The sequence below is a fragment of the Strix aluco genome, chromosome 2 (assembly GCF_031877795.1).
Source record: "Strix aluco isolate bStrAlu1 chromosome 2, bStrAlu1.hap1, whole genome shotgun sequence".
NCBI classification, from domain to species: domain Eukaryota; kingdom Metazoa; phylum Chordata; class Aves; order Strigiformes; family Strigidae; genus Strix; species Strix aluco.
In genome coordinates, this window is record NC_133932.1 from 72218261 (window position 1) to 72239840 (window position 21580).

At 40.7% G+C, this 21580-nt stretch overlaps 1 protein-coding gene across 5 annotated transcripts in view; it reads right to left on the reverse strand.

Moving 5' to 3' along the window:
- Nucleotides 1–21580, reverse strand: part of ARHGEF7 (Rho guanine nucleotide exchange factor 7) — a 128281-nt gene that overhangs the window by 76857 nt on the left and 29844 nt on the right. Inside the window, exon 1 of one of the 5 annotated variants that reach the window (XM_074815282.1) lies at nucleotides 917–995. The exons of the other annotated variants lie outside the window; for them this stretch is intronic. Coding sequence (XP_074671383.1) covers nucleotides 917–922 — 6 coding nt within the window. The 5' untranslated portion in view covers nucleotides 923–995. Of the gene's footprint in view, nucleotides 1–916; nucleotides 996–21580 lie in introns of those variants that run through there. 5 annotated transcript variants of the gene reach the window in all.

Sequence of the window (21580 nt, forward strand, 5' to 3'; positions counted from 1 at the left end):
AAAATTCTCCGAAAGCATTCACAGTATTTGAGGTACTTGCACATGTTATCATGCACATTTTTTACCTTCAGACTGAGGACCATCTCTGGTCCCAGCAAGCAGCAGTTCTACCTTGGCTGTACAGGTGCTGACATCTCTCAAGCACAGGTAGTGTGCATACAGCTCAGTAGAACAATGCCACAAAACAGACACAGAATCAAGCAGAGGCAAACACTAATTACTCCAAGTAGTTGTCACTCACATAAAGTCAAATAACTATTTCATCAAGTCTCACTGGGCTACAGATAATTTAAAGACTACCCTTATTTATTCAAAGCTATAAGAAGGACCAGAGAATTGCCTAGATGTGAATTTTTTAGGGTTTTTCCTGAAACACAAGGAAGCATTTAAAGACTATGTACACAAAAACGACATTAATCAAATAAGAAATAATGTGATTTTACAAAGAGAATAAAGATATGCTATGTTTTATTAATAGCATAATTTATAATAGAGATGAGAATAGACACCAATAAGGTGACAGCAGAACACATAAAACCTGGTTTAAACTCAAAACCAGACTGGAGATCAGTCTAACCACTGGTCAAATTGGGGGAAAAAATTTAAGCTGTTATGGAACAATAAAGCATCAGGAATGTAAAATTTTCACTGTTAGCTACATGGTTATTGTGGTAGTTTTTAAACAAGCAAACTAGAAATATTAACAGAATCACAAAACAATGGCCCTGATACTGAAAAAAGGAAACACATGAGACACGGGCGCTTGTGCAGACACCAGAACTGGATCAGAAAGGCACTACAGGGGAGAGAGAGCGAGCTATTTAAAAAAAAGGAATGTTTAAGAAAAAAGGTTATGAACTATAGCTTAAACTTACAAAAAGTTAAAAAAAAAATCCTAAATCCATTTTAAGCTCACCTTCATTCTGGATTCTGATAGAGCCAAGAGCTCTCCAAAGCCAGGCTAACTGGAGAACAACAGGATGCGAGGAAGCCTCGTTTCCTGCTATGCTGAGACTATAGGGGATACCAAGAATGATTTGATTGGATCATCCCAACACGTATAGTGCCATAAAAAAGCCTGTATCCAGGACACGCATCCAGTCTGCTACTTCACAGGAAACAACACAATGGGAGGATATGAGAAACATTTGCTTCCTTGTGATTTTACATAAAGCAATTCTGACAGGAAGCCACCCTCAGCAAGCTCATTAGTAGCATTTGATAAGGGGGAGGGGAACATGACACCCTCCAGAAAGATTTTCTCCGAACATAACATATGTTTAAGAATAAACTAACCTAGAGAGATAAAAAGTGAGGAAAAAGGCTTTGGTGTTCTGACATTTTGAGGCTAATTCGTTATCAACTCAACTACTTGATTATACAAACCTTATTTCAAAAAAACAAACCAAACCAAAAACACCCTAACAAAACCACATAACAAAGGCAAAAACACCACACACTCACACCTTTCTTCTGTCTTAGTGGAGGTTTGCTCATTTCACAATATATTTAAAAACTCTTGACATCAGAAAAAGCATCAAGATGCTTTAAGAGGAGCTTCCATGGGATCATCAGAGAAAACAGTCTCCTCCAGGTTTTCAAGAGAAGTCCAACCTGCACGTGGACTACAATCTTCATTCTTCATATTTACAGACAAATCAGCTGTGAGAACTGACTCTTTATAAAAACATCATATATCTTGATGTGAGAAACATTCACTAACTTCCTTACTTGGTGTCACAGAGACAAACATCTCCCCCATCCAACAGCCCCAATTCTGTGACTGCAAGAATCAAAGCTGAATTTTGAGATCCAAGTATCAAGCAAAGTTATTTTTATATTACCAAATAACAAGGTCTGCATACTAAATTATCTTCTATAATAACCCACTTCTCAAGTCATGTCAGAAGCACAACGTGAATTCAAACTTGCACATGCTTACAGCTCTTAAAACCTGAAAATGCAAACACTCAAGCAAGATATTACCTTAGAAATAGAGATTTGTCTTTTAAACATTATGTGACAGGTGTATATAGACACGAAACAAGGCTTTATGGAAAAGTATTTCCAATATGCCCTTGCTTTCCAGGCAAACAACATTTTTAACTTTGCAGAGACTCCCCCTGTGATGAAGTTTACCCTCTTTGTTCATTCAATCCTTATTTTCCACCAAGACAGTCAGATAAAACATTAGTCATATCCAAGTATAAAACCATCATAAATCACATCAGATGAGGACCCAGCCAAGACAAATCTCTTGAATAAACTGTTTAAATAGCATACCTTTGTTTTTAAATTCCATAGAATTGACCACATGCAGATATGCTTTATATAAGCATTAACATGAAGCACACCTATTAAATAAAGACAGACCAGGACTATATTAGGAGCCTTACACTGGAAACACTTTGCAATTTATAAATAGTTAGCTAGGAATCAATGAACTTCAAGCTTAGCAGGCTCATCCCCGTATGCCTCATTTTCCTGGTTTTTAACATCCTTCTCACATTCTTCTGTTCTCTCCTGGATTTCAACATCTGACACATCAATATCCCAGGCAGATACTGTATTCTAGAAGCAGACTGGACCAAACTACCTAATAACAAGGGGTCTTACATGATCTATAACACTACACATACACTCAAGAGTATGCCGGCCCTTTCGGTCACAGGACACTGACTGCCAAAGCCTGCTGATTGCCTACCTGGACCCACAGATTCTAGCTTCTCTTTTCACACCCCCCACTAATTCCAAATATACAAGCCTGGATTTCCATAACTATGCCTGGACTTTTTGCCCCTAGGATTTCAATTGGCTGCAAACTTTATTGATAACAATTTAATGACCTCTTCCAGGTCATTAATGAAATCTTAAATAACATTGTTGAGTACCAATGGCAGCAAATCCCCCATAGGAAGGTGTACATTGGATGGCCGTTCCACATTTGTAATTGTATTAAAGCCCATTAATAAGCCAGGTTTTAAATTAATTTCATATGAGCCATATTGATTTTTCCATCATTGACATTCTTAAACACCAAATGAAATGCCTTAGAGATGCATTTCATCCACATACTGGTTGTTCAACTACTAAACCCATCATCTCATTTTAAAACAAGACTGACCTCCGCATGCATCTGTTTAAACACCTTCACATTCAAAATGGCCATGGTAACACATTCAGGTAATTTTAAGTCATCTAAATCACTAACCCTCAGTGGATGGAAATTTCTGTTCAAACGGTGCTTATGATCTAACAGCAATAAGGAAATAAAGGTAATGTAACAACGCTCATCCCTCATAACCCTGCAACAACCAGTACCTACTGAAACTGGAAAAACATTAACTGAGGAATTAGTGAAAGAAAAAGGAAATTAGAAAATAAGGTTGAGAATATATGTGGTGAGAGCACACTAAGGCAGTAGCACGGTAAGACTGCAGCAGCATTCTTTGCTTCGAATCAGTCAGTTTCAAGGCCTCAGGTGTCCTTTATACAATTTTATTCCCCCTTCTAGCCCATTAAGTCACAAGTCAGTTATGGAGGAAATATTTTTAAATTAAGGTATTTCTCCTGATAAGGCAAGGTCTACAACTGGAGACAGGAAAAAATTGGGGTGGTTCAGCCAAGCTTCCAGACACATGCTTTTTCTTCAAATATGTTTTCTACCAATCTTAACTTGCTTGTATCCTTAAACCACCACAGCATCAGTGAGTATATATCTAACAGTCATAGTAAGAAAAGTTCATATACTGGTTAAGAGTAAAATAGAAAGGTTTTTCTTAACAAATATTTCCTTGCTAGACTAGTGCCTTAAATATACACAGGTACAGTATTCCCAGTGGATATTAACATTTTAAGCATCTGTCTGACAAAAAGAGATGACAGCTTTCTTTACAACACTGCACTATAAACTGCAGCACCTGAGGAGCCGACTTATGCTGCCCATACATCTGTGCAGCACAGATAGGGCTGCCGCTGCTAACCTTGCCAGCCAGCCCCAAAATAAGCTGTAACCCCTAGGCTGTGTGTACTAAACTGGCAGGACACTTTCCAGCTCAGTTTGGTGGCCTCGGGTCCCCAGCACAAAAGATTACAATAACATTGGCTTGCTTACCCAAAGGAAATGAAAGGAAATGAGCAGAGCGGCTTGGCAAAGCGCAGTACGACCATGGACAACATGTCACTCCACCTGTTCTTAGTGCACAGGCTGCAGCATTTTTGACCACAGGAGCATGAATAAGTGGTAGGAGAAAAAAAAGCAACTCATGGTTAGAAACACATGACCTTCTTGAAAAACGCTAAGAATCTCTAACATCTCGCTTTGTTGTGCCACCACCACCCCCAGCGTATTTCTACCCTGGGAGCAGCTGGCAAGGGGAAGCCACAGAGGCCATCCACAGTCCACCTTCCCATGATGACACCTAATACACCCAAGCTGGAAAAGAGATCTCATAGATAAACCTACATGCAAAGCACAAATTTCCTCATTTATTCTCACATTAGGTCAGCTGTAAGTAGTGCTGAGTCTCATTCAGCTACTATGCAGCAGCTGTTCCTTGAGCCATGAATTATCATCTGAAAGCTGTGGCAGTAAAAGAAGAGATAAGAAAAGCAGGGAACTATGACAACTGAGAGAAGAAGGGAAGGGAGGGGGAGAAGAGATGATTACAAATCTTCTGGAAACCTCTATGAAGCATACTGTTGCCCAAATGTAGTAATGCACAGCACAAGGGAGAGCTAAAAAAAAAAATTAAATTCTGTTTCAAAATTAAGAATAAGACAAGAGGAAAAGTTTGAAAATAACTTGGGAGAGCAGACCTGCAGTGCAGGATTTTTGTGTGATCTGGTAACAGTTCACAAGAGAAATTCAAACTCAGTGGTAAAGAATCTATAAAACTTAAGAGGGGATCTGGAATAAATTTTACTGCTCATACAAACATGTTCCTCAAAAGTGAAAACTTAATTGTACTAAAAACACCACATCACCTAGAAAACTTTAATTAATTCCTATAACTAGTAATATTTTTAAGACCTGCCTAAAAGCAGGCACAACCAGCAATAAAAATATGTATAGAAGTTTGTAGTGTCTGTGTACACATCTGTTTGTGCGCATGTATCCAAATACACATTTACTACACAAATCTGAAGAGGTCAAAGGTTAAAAAAACCTCCTTGTTTTAGAGTCCCTGAAGATGTACTGAAGCTTTCCAACTCCAATAATGTTTTGCCCAAACCAGCTGCAACAAAGCACTAATGATTCTGCAGAGCATTAATTTCAAATGCTACATAACACTTTACCTAAGCCTCTGCTTATGAGCACCCTCAGCAAGTTCACCAGCGACACCAAGCTGTGTGGTGCAGTCGACACGCTGGAGGGAAGGGATGCCATCCAGAGGGACCTGGACAGGCTTGAGAGGCAAGCATGTGAAAACCTCATGAAGTTCAAGAAGGCCACGTGCAAGGTCCTGCACATGGGTCAAGGCAACCCCAAGCTCAAATACAGACTGAGCAGAGAATGGATTGAGAGCAGCCCTGAGGAGAAGGACCTGGGCGTGTTGGTTGATGAAAAGCTCAACATGACCCAGCAATGTGCGCTTTCAGCCCAGAAAGCCAACCATCTCAAAAGAAGTGTGGCCAGGTCGAGGGAGGTGATTCTCCCCCTCTACTCTGCTCTCATGAAACCCCACCTAGAGTCCTGTGTCCAGCTCTGGGGCCTCCAGCATAAGACGGACATGGACCTGCTTGAGCAGATCCAGAGGAGGGTCACGAAGATGATCAGGGGCTGGAGCACCTCTCCTGTGAGGACAGGCTGAAAGAGTTGGGGTTGTTCAGCATGGACAAGAGAAGGCTCTGGGAAAACCTTATAGCAGCCTTCCAGTACTTCAAGGGGACCTACAGGAAAGACGTGGAGGGACACTTTATCAGGGAGTGTAGTGACAGGACGAGAGGTAATGGTTTTAAACTGAAAGAGGGTAGATCTAGATTAGATAAGGAAAAAATTCGTTAGTATGAGAGTGGTGAGACACTGGAACAGGTTGCCCAGAGAAGTTGTGGCTGCCCCCTCCTTGGCAGTGTTCAAGGCCAGGTTGGACGGGGCTTTGAGCAACCTGGTCTAGTGGAAGGTGTCCCTGCCCATGGCAGGGGGGTGGAAGTAGATAGTCTTTAAGGTCCCTTCCAACCCAAACCATCCTGTGATTCTATGATTCAAAGTCCACATCTAAACATTGCCAACATTTTTCACCAACCCCATTAAAAGTAGCATAAAAAAAAAAACCTACACAAGAAATACTAAGTTCCTTTTTGGAGATTAACTGTCCAATTTCTGAAGCTTTCCAAATCTGTCTGGTTTTAGAATGTGACACAGCAAGTTATTATCCTCAAATTAATTCTTTAGCAAGGAAGTTGTAGAATTTGGTATTTCTAGCCATAAACTTCTATTAGTAGCAAACCAAGTTGTAATTTAAAAAATAGAAAGGTTAGCACTACCTACATTTGTATAAGCACATAAGAAAACATGAGCCTGTTCCAAATTTCTACCTGCACATCAAAAGAAGAACTACATCTATCACACCTTCATGCTAAATCACTTTCAAATTGCTTTGTAGGTTTTAAATCTTATAAATGATACCACACAGCACGATAATCTCACCTGACACTGAAAGAGAGACATTCAGAGGCACACAGTATGAATACGTGATTGAGTACTAAGGATTAAGGAAGCTCACACTCCTGGGACTACAGGCAAAAATAAGAGTTGTTGGAATTAAACTATTGAAGATAAAATTTGATTGGGACACTGAAGTTGAGATGCCTCAGTACTTGCCAATGCAACAGGTTACATCTGAAACAAAGCAATTGCATAAGTACCTTCTAGCGCCAAAGAAGAGAGGCACCTCAGCCGGGAAACTTGGCCAGAAACACACCCCAAGAAGACTCAGTCCAGTAAAACTCACCTCTCTTTCTGATATACACAGAAAAGAACCATGTGAACTACTCCTAAAATAAATCAGGAAACACAGCTGTGGAAATCCAGGCCACAAATGTATAGGGAATACTGTGTGTAAGTAAGATGACACACAAGGCCAAGAAAAAGACCACAAAGTACATGCTTGGAAATAAATACAGACAGCTCTGCAATGAAGCAGAGTAAGCGCTCAGTGATAAAAATGGTAAAAATTATTTTTTGGCTGATAAATGCACAAGCCATCAGAGACTGCCAGCGTATCTGATAAACAAGGAGATGGTTAAGTAGTCATACATTCTGGGGAAAACCACAAGAGAAAAGTGAAGGATATCCTACTGAATGAAAACTAGCTTTTCTTTCTAAAAATAAGAACTGAAAACTCCACCTTATCCTTCTCCCAATGGTCCAATTCCTGAGAATGAAAGAACCAAAAGGCATTCCAGTGAGGAGCAAAAATTAGACCCCAGCACTTCACTCGGCTTGAAATACAATGTCCAGCTGCTTGCTGTACCGAAAAACAGTGATATATTCGAATGACCAAGACTAGGTGCTCAGTTAACTACAAGTTACATTAATTTCCTAAATTTGCTGATCAGTTCTACTTAATCTTCTGTGCTCTTTTAAGCCAGCCGTTTATCCTAGCAATGGATAAGGTCAAAGCTCAAGTCTCTACACTGACAGAACTGCCTCACAAAAAAACTAGCAAGAAGTTTCTCAAGAGTGTCACAAAGTAGTTTTCCTTCTGAAACTGATTGTGTCATCTGAATCTCTAATGAAAAAACATAAGTGGTGCTTATCATCATAGATATTACAGAAAAATTGTAATGTGTCAGTAACCTTTTGCTAAAAAGAAGGCTCCTGCTTTCATAGCATTTCTTTTGGACACCACAGATGACAAACTTATTCAGTATTAAAGGGTGTGAGTCGACTAGAAGCCAAAACTGCCATGGGGATTGGATACAGTGGCACAGCTAATAAAATGGCTGGCCCAAATTTTAGAAACAAAAGCAAACAGCAGCAAAACCCAGAGAACTAACAGGAGACTTTCTCAAAAGAAACAGGCTGCAGAGAAGGAAAGCAGCTCATAGGTCTTGCTCCCCTCCACACACCCCCTGCCACCCCCAACAATGCTAGCATCTACTCCAGGATTGTGCCTATGATTCTGAGAGTAGATGCTTATACTTAATGAAACTAGTTTCTTCTAGTACGAATATTTCATTAAAGATCAATGTAGCAGGAAAAAGCCTGTGAAATCTTTTTTTAGGCCTGAGACAGATGCTGATAATTACTTTTTCAATAACTTGCAATTACAGAAAAAAAAAGGCAGATTTCGATCTTCCAAATTCACTGATGTCTGTAACAGTATCAACTGGTCATGTTCGCAAGACTACGATCCCCATTAGATGTGAACAACCGCAAGTTACAGGAGCAGCTGGTCACTGAGGGGCTGTGCTTTCTTTTTCATTTTTTAAATCACAGTAGTAGGTTGTGGTTTTAGGAAGCTACTCCTTCATCCTACAGCTTCTGTTCAGACCCCACTGGGCACCTATCCTTTTGCCAACCGCATTCAACACCATCACAATGGAGCAGCATCGAAAACACAAGCCTTCCTGAGTTCCAGTTTAGAGAATGTATATCATGCCCTAAAGTACTGGGTAAAGTTCACAGGCAGATAGCCACCTTCTCCATAATTTATAGCTAAACGTCATACTTGCAAGCAAACTTACTGTAATGGTATCTGCAAACTGTTTCCCATCTTAAAAGTATAAACAGACATTATGGCTCCATCATTTTCATAGATCTACAATTTCTTCCTGATTTTTCTTTTTCCCCCCCAATAATAAGTTAAAAAGAAACAAGTTAGGAAAAAGCCTTAATGAAAGAACAACATAAAAAATGGCTCTGCACAAACACCAGGCCAACACTTCATGCTAACTGAAAGTATCGAGAGTACTGAAAATGAAGACTGACCTCAAGCAGATCACACATAGTCATAGCAGAAATCAAAATGACAGGACAACAATGACAGTCACTTAAAACTACCAAAACAGGCTGCCCAATTTGCCTGGCGAGAGTCTGAAAGCAGATCCTGAACATAAACATTCAGAACTGAATCATCTCTGTTTAAGGTTTTACAAACTGCTGTTTGCCAATGGCTGAGCTCAGTAGTGACACACTGAATTCTTTAAGGCTCAGAATAAACCAGTTCCTAAGGAAGAGGGAGCTGATATATTCAGGAAACTTGCAACTAGGTTTCAAGCATTACAAAGGGAGATGTCTCCTTTTGGAACACTTGAATTTTAGATTTATTTTCCAAAATAAAGAAGTACACATCAACTAAACTGTGAACATCTCCATACTCTTACCTAAAAACACAGGAAGGATGGCTTGCCATAACTGATTTCAGATGCCTTCTGTCTAGATACACCTTCTGCCAAACATTTCTCAACTAATTTATGAAGTATCAGCTTTGCTCCAAAAGCCACGCTTTATGGAGTGAGAAGAGGCCAATATAATAAAGCAAAAAGCTTAATTTATGTCATGAAATATTTGGGAAACAAAAAATAGGAGAACCAACTTCTCTGGGTCCAATATAGGTAGTGTTACCTGCAATGCAGCTCTCCATTTATGAAACAAGGAAAACAGCAGCTAAATACCAGTTTAAGTCACTACCATCAAATCAAAGTGTCACGGGCACACATACTAAAATTGCTGAGACAGACTTGTTTTAAAACAGCAGTGTTCACAGACACACCCAGACTATGTCACAGAGAGAAAGAGCTGGCGGCAGGGGGAAGGAGTCATCTTACTGCAAAAGATTTTGTACTACATGAGGTTATCATCTGCCCTCTTAAAATAGCCTGCTGGCTAGTTTACTATACTACCACGTGCTCTAACCACAATTTAAATGCTATCACATGTTCACATTTCATCTGGAACAAATGCATACAGCCAAATGATCAGATGATGCACACATTCAGCATCAATGGAGAACGAACTACACACAAAGCACGAGCCACAAAAACAGCCCCACTGACCTCAAACACACTATTTCACCTACTACTTACCAGCATGCTTCGGAGTCTCCTATTGTCGTGAGCACACACACTTTTAAAATAAACATGTTCACAGAAGAAACAGGAAAATGCTTGTAGCATTAAATACGTATTAGTAGCTGGAGGAGAAAAACTGAGGGGGAATTGATATTTTGAGATTTCTGGCATGGGTCAGAATTTGACTAAGCATGATTAGACATGTGGAAAAAAGTGGGAGAGGGGAAAAGATAATAGAAATGCAAGAAAGAGGAAAAAAGAAAAAGAAAAAGAAAAAAGGAGTGTTACACCCTTCTGTTAAGAAGGGAATTATCAGAAATCTCAATTGCTTCCTGAATATACTGTGGAAAGTGCCAAAAATTAAGAATAAAGGCTTACTGAATTTCCATATAGCCTGTTGAAGCTTTCATTTAGAATCACCAACTGGAAAAAAGTAATTCCGAAATAGTTAGCAGAAATGAACAAGCCACCAAAACCAAGATTTCAGGTTTCAATTAGATGAGTAAATTAATTTCAATACTTCCATTTTAAAAATTCACTGAGGAGCACAAAACTGCATGCACACCCCCTGAGCTACATCTCCTCCCAAGCAAACCGTTTTTGATTCACAGCTTAGCATTTTAATTTCAGCCAGTACAAATACTGTTAAAAAGAAGCCTCGGGCTGGATCGCTCTCTTCCCAGTACCTGCAATAATGCGATCCAGGATCCTTCACCATTTCTAAAACCCCTTCTGAAAGAGCAGGCACAGGACTTTATCCAGGAAGCATGGACAGGTCTCACCACCACCTGCTTTGGGGACCAACCATTCCTCCTGTTGTGGGGGTTGGTGGACCTGCCCAAGCAGCAGTAGGGCAGCCACAGGGCCCAGCATCTTCGGGCAAGGAAGACAGAAAACCAAAGCCAATTTAACACAACAGTCTGTAACTTGAGGGCATTCAGCAGTTGCCAGGCCAGCAGCCAAGTCATCCCTATGAAGGGTGAGGCAGACACATAGGGACAAGACACATGGGACAGGTCTAGGTAAACCATTCTTGCTCAGAATTCACAAGCCCACAAACCAGGGCAAGCTTTCAGGAGGGAAATCTCCCACACTGCCTCACACTCCTTTCACTCAGGGGGTCACTAAACCCCTACAGCAATTCAGTTCTAGCAGCTGAACTGGCAGAAAATTAATCCAGCAAGAAGCAGGAAGTTTGTTGCAAGTTTCACAAGCAAAACCAGTTCAGTACTGGACAAAATTAGCACCTGAGCCAACGTGCAGGAGAGAAATATCTTGTCTGTCAAGGGAAAAAGATTCACTTGAGGTGCTGGGAAACATCACTGTTGTTCAGATATTTTCCAACTGTGGGGGGAAAAAAAAAAAACAAAAAAAACACCAAAAAAACCCACCACACAACTTAGCTGCAATCTGCCCCCACCCCAAACATCCGGCATCATGCTGATGTTCAGTAATAAGTTTCTGTAAGAAATTCCAACTTACAGTTTATGGGAATATCTATAAAAATTTCCACATTCCAAATATTAATAAAAGATGGCCTCTAGCAGGTTACAAGCAACAACAAAAATGAAATCCACACCAATTTTGCTTATTCATAGTAATGCCTGGGGACACAATCTGAAATACATGAAGATAACTTTTCCAAGAAATGAGCTATTGCAAGTTTTATAGTGCTGGTTCATCAGCTGACAGGCTGTATGATGGGCGTGGGTAACCAAGCTTGCAAGGGCAGCTAGAGGCACTGCTATGAGCAGCCAGGCCCAACAGTCTATCTCAATTCCTCCTTTTCTCCTAAATATTCCCATCAACATGGTCCAGGATTCTTCTAGCCTTATTGCCATCACATTCCCCATTGCAGATGCCCTAACTTCAATGTCCTCTCCAAAATACAACCGCTCACACTCCAACGTTCACAAAAGAGAGTCCTAAATCCAGCCTCTCACTTGCAACACATACTACCTCACCAGTGCTGCCTGGGCACTGATCTGGCATCCTGATGCAGAGGTAGGTCCTGGATTTCCACAGCAGACGCTGTACAGAGCAAGCTTCAGCCGTCATCTGATCAATGGTACATACCCATATGGAGATGACCTATTCCTATCACCTCTGTGCAGCCAGCTAATGCCGATGAGCCCATGCCTGTGGTAGGTGATGCCCTGTATAGTCAGGAATGTCTGTCCACAGGCACCAGAGCTTGGGACCTTCTGATGAAGACTCAGGTATGCTGCCATGTGCTTTTACAAGTTGCAACAGTTCAGTGACTGGCAAAGATCATTTCAGTGTGAGCTCTTTTGCTAATGTAACTGCTGCTCATGCAGCAGAACCCAGGAGTTAAAGCTGCTCCTCTTGACAATAAAGATTTCTAGCAGAGGGCCATACGCTCCTCCAAGCAGCATCCAGGGATGCCACCTGTGGAATTAGGACAGGCACTCAAGAAAAAAAATCAATGCAGCCTATCCAGCCCTAAAACCTTCATCTAAGAGTTGCCAATAAGGAAGAATATAGAAAGGCAAATATTACATAGTAATACTTAACCAAGGTGTTCTTCCAATGGTTTGTATCTCAGGGACCATCTGCATTTAAAGCCTTAAATGCATTTTTTAGACTTCTCTAGTCACTTCTGTAACCCATGGAATTTCAACTTTTACAAAACCCACAGAAATTATTTGCACAGCTCAGTGTGAAAAATCACTTCCTTTCATTTGTTATGACCTTGACAATTGCTTGCTTTCTCCAAGTGGCGCTTAGCTTCTGTGCAAGGAGAAACAGAGAACAACCTTCCCACTTTCTCCATGCCACCCATTACTAAGACCCTATCAACCTCAGATACTCAACTCTTCTGTCAGCAGAAGAGTCACTACATCTGCAACTCACATGGACTCCGTTCCTCCCTTTTCTTGTAACAACTTCTGCTAAAGTCTTGAAATGACAGACTATTCCATTTCCTTTAAATACAGCATTTCTCCTGGGCATTGCTATAAATATAATTAAACTCAATGCTACGACTTGCAACACAGTCAGAGAGAATGACCAAGCACAGTATCTTTGTGATTTGCCAGGACTACATGATACCTGTCAGTTCAAAGAACTCAGATATTAAATTGAAGTTTTAACTATAGTGTGCAACACAGTACTTAGCACAGCCTCAGTAGCAGAGGAATGGAAGGCAGCAGACATGAACCAAGACTTTAAAGATCAAGGAAGGAAAGAAGTGAAAAGAGCCAGAGAACTACAGACCAGTGAAGCAAATGCCTAAGCCTGGTAAATTGATAAAAGGTATCAAAGAACAGAATTTGTGGGGTTTGCATAAATATGAAAATAGAAAAGAATTAACCTTGCTTTGGTAGAAGGAGGTAATCTTTCCAAAATGCATCTACACTCCTTGAAGCAATTAACCACAAACATAGGGTAGTCCAGTTAACACATAGTATCTGAATACCCTCTGAAAAGGCACCTCATCAATGGCTGTTTTTGTTTTAAACAAAATTAATATGAGCTAGAAGGCTCCTCTTAAAGATTCAGAAGTGCTCAAGAATTAAGAAACAACAGCTATACACAAGTGACTGGTTTTCACTACAAACAGAGTATCAAAAGCATCTCAGAGACCTGACTTAGGAGGCACACTACTCAACACAATGTACACATGATTTCACAAAAGGCATGAAGAGTGAACTTTGTTTCTTGAGGATACAAAATAATTCAAGGTAGTCAAAACTTGAACTCATCGCAAACAGCTACTATATGATCTTGTGGATGACGAAATATTTGTGGCAGGTGAAATCCAGTGCTAACAAATGGACAAACTGCTCTCACTCAAAATAATAGAACACCCAAACCTCATCATTATACTTGCATAAAAATGAGTTTTAAATTAGCTATTCCCACTGACAAGTAGAAGATGACAGCCAGCTAACAACTTCAGATCAAGGATCAACCAGCTCATGAAGTCCAAGAAAAACAATACTGGAAAATGAGAAGAGACAAACAGATGGCTTTTGTTATTTCCACAGTATCTCTGTAACTTAAATACAGCTCTCATCCACCACGATACTATAAAAGAAGGTACAGAGATGTATGCTGTTTAAACCAACTAAATGAATGCAATGGATTTCATACAAGGAAAAAGTAAATAAACTACAAGTGTTCATCTTGGAAAGAGAATATGGGATGTAGCAAAGTACACTAGTGCTGTATGAAGTCATGTATAGCACGGAGAAGATCCATAACACAAGAACAAAGTCACCCACCAGCTGCAACAGCTGAACAAACAAAAGGAAGTTTTTATAAAACACATAATTTAACCCTGGAACTTACTGCCACAGGATGCTGTGAAGGTAAAAAAAAGTTCAAAATAGCTTTGGAAAGCTATTTTAAAAAAAGCCATTAGAAGGAGGTCCATTGAGCTGTTAAATACTCAGTGATACAGATACCATTCCTGACTCCTCAAGAAGCTCCTTAGCTATGGACTGTCAGAAGCTGGGAAGATTTAACAGAAAGTGTCATGCTGTATTTTCACCGTTTTTTACACTCTTTTTCCTAGACATCTATTACAGACCCTTATCTCACAGAATAACAAGGTAAACAGACCTTTGATCTGAACTTGCATAGTCCCCCTTAGGTCATTAAAGACCATAAAACTATTCCTACATTTTTTAATCTCCAAAGCCAAGTTAGGCAAAAAAGTTTGTTATGCTAACCTAGTCACTACAGGGAAAACCCCTCAGTAAAACACTGCTTGAGCAGCAATAATTAGCCTTTACTTCCCAAATTCTCAAAACCATGCACCAGACTCCATTTTACAATAAAGGATTTAAAAGCTGAGTTAAGCAACTGAATAGTAATATTGGAAGATGCAGAAATATTATAATGACAGCAATTACCTGCCAGAAATTTGAGAAAACATTTTACTTAGGTCAGTGCAACTGCACCCTGTTACCCAAAGGGGCAATGCTGACTCAACGCCTCCCACAGATATACCCCACACACCTCCCCAGTGTGGGAACGTGGCCACGGGGTAATCAAGCAGTGAGTCAGCTCAGCTACAGGAAGCTGTTCAGCCTTAGTTTTCCATAAAATCAGCTCACTGAAACAACTGGCTCTGCAACTGCAGTCTGCAGATCTGACACCGGGAAGTGGCAGGGCTGTGTCTAAAGACTATGGACTATGGGGATTTCCCTTCACAAGGGCAGCCCTCCCAGCTACAGCAGAAAGTGTGCAACAAACCATATTCACCATTAAGAAATGCAAATGCCGTAATGCTATTATCACAAAATGCACCACTTAAACACTAATGTGAACTTTGCACCATTTCAAAAGTAGCTATTAATTATGTCTAGGTTTAAATGCTAGCAAAGACACTAGCAAGAAGAAACAGCTCCATATACCACTGTATCAATATGTTGAAGTTAGGCACAGAACAGCAATAACATTTTGTTATAAAAATTTAATGCGGTATATTAACATGTGGGCGTTTTTTCCCCCCACTTAATCTTTGCTATTTAAATACCACAAAAACAGCCTCAGTCTAGAAGAAAAAATTATGGATTATTATGCTGACCTGTCTTCACAGTTGATACTGTGGAATTGAGACAGTTGATACTAATGAGACTTCTGTGGGAGGGTCACGATTTTCTGAGACGCAAATTAAGTATGCGGAGTTAAGGATAAGGCTTCCAAGTGTAACTGAAACCCCTACAGGGAAGCACTTAAAACTGAAACTGTCATTTACATAACACTTTAAGAAGAAAGGATACCAACCAAATCACAAGGAGCTACAATATCCTCAGAAACACAACTCACCACAGATATCGCTGTAAAGGCATTATAAATGGCTATAACACTGTGCCGTTTAGCACAAGTCTCAGAACAAGCCAAAGTCAGAGCACATACAGACCCTTTTCAGACTGTGATCTCCATTACAACACTCCCAAAAAAACCCCATGTGAAACTCCTGCTGAGGTCACTGAAGTGCATAACACCAGTCTTAAGACCTCAACATTTCAGCTGTGAGACCAGAGTAGATATCCTGTTATTACCAGAGCCATACTGCACTTAACCTAACTTCTACAAGAGATGAAGTCTGCAAAAGATACTGATGTATTAACATAGAAAATGCCAATGCAGCATAAAGTTCCCAACTGAATAAAAGAAAAAGAAAACTAGAAGGTCGTGTGTTAAAAGCAGTAACTAGGGCAATGATTGTAAAGATCCAGCCTCAGAGAAGTTCAATACACACAAAAAACCCCACCAAGGTGCCCTGCGCATGGCAAAAGCAGGCATCACATCAAGCAGTGCCCAAGGTGATACACTCTCATTCCCCTTGCTTCTTAAAGCAAAGGCACATAATGGCTACTTACACCTAACTTTGCTGCAGAAGAGGGGAGAACTTTCCCGTGTGTCTAACCACACCCAAAAATACAGCCTATGACCTAAAGATAAGAGGTTACCAGGCTTCCCGCTCTATCATGCATCTAAAAACCTACTGCAGATAGCGTCTTAAACTGATCAAATAAAAGCAAAGGCTTCTCCCTTGCCTGAGAATAGGAAACAGTGAAAGTGCTCTGAAGCCATCAAGCTGGCACTGAGAGCTGTTTGTGCACTGCGGGGTTGCTCTCAGAGCAGGGCTCAACTGCCACAGTTTCTAATCCAGATGAGGACTGCAACAATGCAGAGCAACGTGACACAGAAAACAATTACAGCAAGACTTTGTTCTTAGGAAACACAACAGCTAAAAAGCTATCCATACCTGTTCAGAAGCACAAGAGCTTCCATGTGCATACCACATTTGTTCCCTGTATCTGGAACAGTGATAAAATGTTAATTTTCTGTACTGTATTTTATGCATCTCTGGCTAATCCAGACCTCTCCTGCAAGGTGTATCATCCTCTTTCCCAATTAAGAAATGTTTGCAAACGCTGCTTTCCAAAGTCCTGCTGTTTCCTCTCACATGAAAAACAAGTGACACCAGATGCTACAAGCAGGAAGAAATGAAATTAAAAATAATGGACTAAATGTACTGTTCTAGAAATAGGTTGAAAAAATCAAGCAAATCTTTCCACTAGGATGCTCCAGAAGCATTTAGAAGACAAAGATGTGGTTCCAACAAAGTGGAATTGCTTAAAAATCTCCACCAACATTCTCTGAAGAAGTCGGAGCCACAAATGTGTTATCTTTACGGAAGGCATCATCAAGAAGGTGACTTGTGTTCTGAAAAAAGAATTTAAGTTCTTCTACAGGTTAAGAAACCCTTTCAGATACATTTCAAGAAACATAATGCAAAGATAACAAACAAGAAGTTAGGACGATATTGGAGTTTTCCAACAGATCACAGTTCCTAGCAAACAATTCCAAGTGAATAGACTTTTTAACCTCTTGAAGTAACAACAGTAGCTCTGAAAGCAAACATACAGTTTTTAGACAAATTTGACCCATAAAATAACTATTAAAAAGCACTTCTCATTTGTTTTTTAGAACAGACTGAAAATGCTTGTTTTGTACAATCAGTCTGTCAAGCCAAATTTGTTTTACACAAGCCTTTGCAAGGCTTCTAGAATAGCCTGCCTTATTTTGTACAAAGATTGGCATGTTGCCCAATAGCACACACCTGATAAAGCAATACATGTACAGTAAATACTCCTTGTATTTAGCATCCTGCAACATAATTAGTTTTAGGGTACCCAGAAAATAAATCCAGCTATGAAGATTGCTCTTAAAGCATGCAGCAGTAGCTTCCACAATATCTTTTACCAGCTACAAAAGCAGTTCCTTCCAGACAGACATTCACACCATAATCTCTAAATTCACGCCATCTTTTAAAATGGAGTTACTACAACATGCTTCAAATAAACCCATAACATAACATCTGGATCATACCAAAGCAATGCAAGTTCTGCTTCGTGGCAACTCACCACCCTAAACTCCGTGATCCTAGTGCTTTCTGAACAATTTAACCTATGCAGTCCAAAAGCAAAACTGTTGTGGCTTCCAACACAAGACGGTCCCTTGTGCCACCCTGCTGACCCAACTGCTGCCCAAGGTATTCTGTCCAAATCTCTTCCAAACCAAGACAGCAGATGAGCAGCTGTGCTCTCGGCAAGCTGTTCGATCAAGAAATTCTCCAACTGTCAAACAAGCTCACTGCCTCAAAATGCAGGCTGCGTCTCCTTGCATAAATTCCCTTGAAAAGACTATTTTTAAAAGGCAGGGAAAAAAGGAGGAGAGAGTTTCATGTTGCGAGGGGAATTTCATGTCCTTCATTAATTTGCAGGAAGGGCACCTGAGGCTTCCTCTTTAGGACTACAAAGCCTCCATATTCTACAGAAGCAAAAGAAACATACAAAGATGAAAAGGTTGCCTTAATATTAAAATCAGGATTGTTTCAAACAAACCTCAATGTACCTCACTTCAAGCATCACCACAGTTACCTGAGGGTAGACACTGCCATGAAAATATAATTATTTTGCTTGGGTAGTTTATCTAGTGAAATTACTAGTATTCAGTAGGCAGCGAGGACACTCCTTGATGAGACCTGCCTTAACTACTACCAAGAACAGACTCAAGCTTCAGAGCAATTACAGGCAGCAATTAGGCGGAATTCAATCCAGCTCCAGGACTTTCAGTAGCAAAGCAAAACCACCAAGACCCTATTTGAAGGGCTGAGCACTACAGAACAACATCACCCCAACAGTTAAGTCTCCTGGAGGAGACACCAGTAGATTGCTGACAGGCTTTACTGCAGACCAGCAATCTGCAGGACCAGAACCTGGTAGCCCTGTCAATACTAACACTTCCCATTATCAGATCTTTTATTTTCTCTTAAACTTTCCTAAATTTCAAACATTTGGACTAGCATTTTTCATGTAGTGCATGTGCCTCATGCTTCACTTTATCATTATCACTATTTTGTACAGCACTTCCCTATCCAGAAATGACACTGAGAAAACAATGTTTGCCAGAATTCAACTTTAGGAAATCCAAATCTTTAAACTATCATCTCCCTTTGCTTTGGAGCAGAATTTCTAAAGGCTCTCTACCCTATCAAAATTTCTTTCCAAAATGTACCAGAAATTGTCCCCTACGGGGAAAAAAAAAAAAAGTCCACCCAATTTTGACCAGCTTAAGATCCATTGGCTTCATTTTGTTCATTTCTTCTTTAAACTAGTCTATACACATGCTTAGGGCAGACAGAGCATGTCACAGATTCACATAGGAGTCCTCTTGCAAAGCACGGAGCAGAATACTTGCTGGAGGTCTCAACACAGTTCAGACACCAATGCCAAAAGAGGAAGCCTCCAAAGAGAAAGCAACTGCCCAATTCAAATGCTGTGAAACAAAAGCTAGATTCAGAACTCACAGTGGAACAATAACTTTACCAAGGCTAAATTTCACCTAATTTTAGGAAACTGGCTTTCAGCTGCCTAGGTCCATGCTGCCTCCTTTTGTATCCCCAGAGGGATACGTATCCCACCCACCATAGATCATCCTCTGAGAGACTTATTGATTGTAAAAGGAAGTCTCCATAACTAACTTTAGCTGTGGTCTAGGAGACAGAGCTGAAAGCAAGTGAAGGGAAGGATAGTGTTCCAGAGAACTGCAGCAATTGGAAATCCCACTCTTTAGCCATGCTCTCAGCTACAAAGTTACACCCTCTCTTTCCCACCAGTTTTTGAGCCCATCACCCCCATCACTGTAACAAAATGCATTGGGTAAAGACTAAGGCAATCCATTTTTTTGCTGGGGTAGTTCTCCGCTTCAGAAGCCTGACCAGCACCAGAGCTGGTCTACAGTAAGTAGCAGGAACAGGTAAAAAAACACCTTTCTCTTTGAGCAGAGATGACACTGACTTACTTGTGTCAGAGACCTCAGAAATCCAGGCTAGATGGCTGATGCTAGGTTAGGAATGACAGGAGAGGAAACAGCAAGGCAAATCACTTGTGAGAATGTGCCAAAAGGAGGATCAGGACTGAAAACCCAAGAAAACAAAGCCAACAAGAAAGGGAGAACAGGAAAGGAGAAACAGAAACAGTTGTCAGGAGCTTGATGTAGAAGCCAAGTCATGTCATCCCTCTGCTATCAACAAATACTTAGAGAATGCAGCAGTTGAGAACGTGCCCATCTCTTCCCAGATTGGCACAAAGAAGAAGCATGAGCTTACCACCACTAGCAGATACACTGACAGTTCAGGTGCAGAGGCTGAGCAGGAGACACAGCAGTTCTGCTCCCACACGGCAGCATGCTGCCACAGGGAGCTTCCCCTCCCCCCTTCTTTCTTTAAATCTAGGACCACCTAAAGATGATCCGCATATTCACTGTAAAATAATCAACTACTACCACTTTCCTCAAGATATCTGTCCCATTCAGTATGTAGGGCAAGGCCGGTCAAAGAATCAATCAGGAAGCCTTAAAAAAGGATTTGCCTGTAAGGGCATTTTCCCAAGCCCCAAATCTCTCCCATATCTGACATCCTCCTACCCACCACATTCTACACATTACTCAGGCAAATCATTTCACTTACCTGGATTAAAAGCAACTTCAGAAAATGGGTCCTGGTTTGCATTTTAGCTCCAAAAGGTATTGAGTTTGCAAAACAAGGAGGCTGGTGCAGCCGTGGGCAGTGCTGAAGTAGTACTGCCACTGAGCCAGAAGCTCACAAAACCTACTCCTTTAGATGTCCGTGTCATTTACTGCAGAAATCAGAAGGCACAGTTAAGATGCCAGCAAACTGTGTGCCTCATGGTGAAGCCAGCTGACAGCTACAGCAGAGAAATTAATTCCCCCTATCTGCCACAACATTACTACATCACTACAAAACAAGTAATCTAATTTCATTCAAGTTGATCCACTCCTTTGTCTCCTCAGCTGCTCAGAAATGAAGGCTTTGAGTTAAACAAGCATTTAAATGAGTTTGAGGCACCACTGCAACTATCCCCCCACTTTGTGTCAGCCCCAGCTCCCACCTGACCCCCTCAGTGAGTCAACTCAGTGGAAAAGAGAGCACATTAGTAGGGTACTTCCATGAGCCCATCTCCCTGCACCACCTCACCTCAGAGTGACAAACACCTGAGCTAGAAGAGGGAAGGGCAAGGAATATGCAAGCAACAGCATGAGCTGCACTGCCGCAATGGGTTTGAGCTACCCTAGGACCACAGCCTGGCTTCAGTCCGCTCTGCAGCATGTTTAGCACTCGCAGCTGCAACTGAGGTCCACGGGAGCTGTGTCAAACTACACTTTAGCCTGGCACTCAAGCACTGTGAAATAGGGACAATACCACTCCTTCATAAACAGTCTTAAAACCAAATTAAAAAAAAATTTGTAAATATCTGACCCTATTGTGGAAAGCACCACAGAACATCCATGCAGAAGCTACTAACTCTGCCTCCAAACTAAGACTTAAATCAAATCCAAGAAAAGTCTGAGACCATCCAATGAACAAAGGAAGAGCCTTCCAGCTGAAAACAGGCAAGGTTCCTAAAGAAAACCAAACAATTACCTATTACCACAATTCACATACAGAGGGAGCCCAATAAAGCTTTTTGGTCTCATCATAACAATTTTTCTTTGGTCA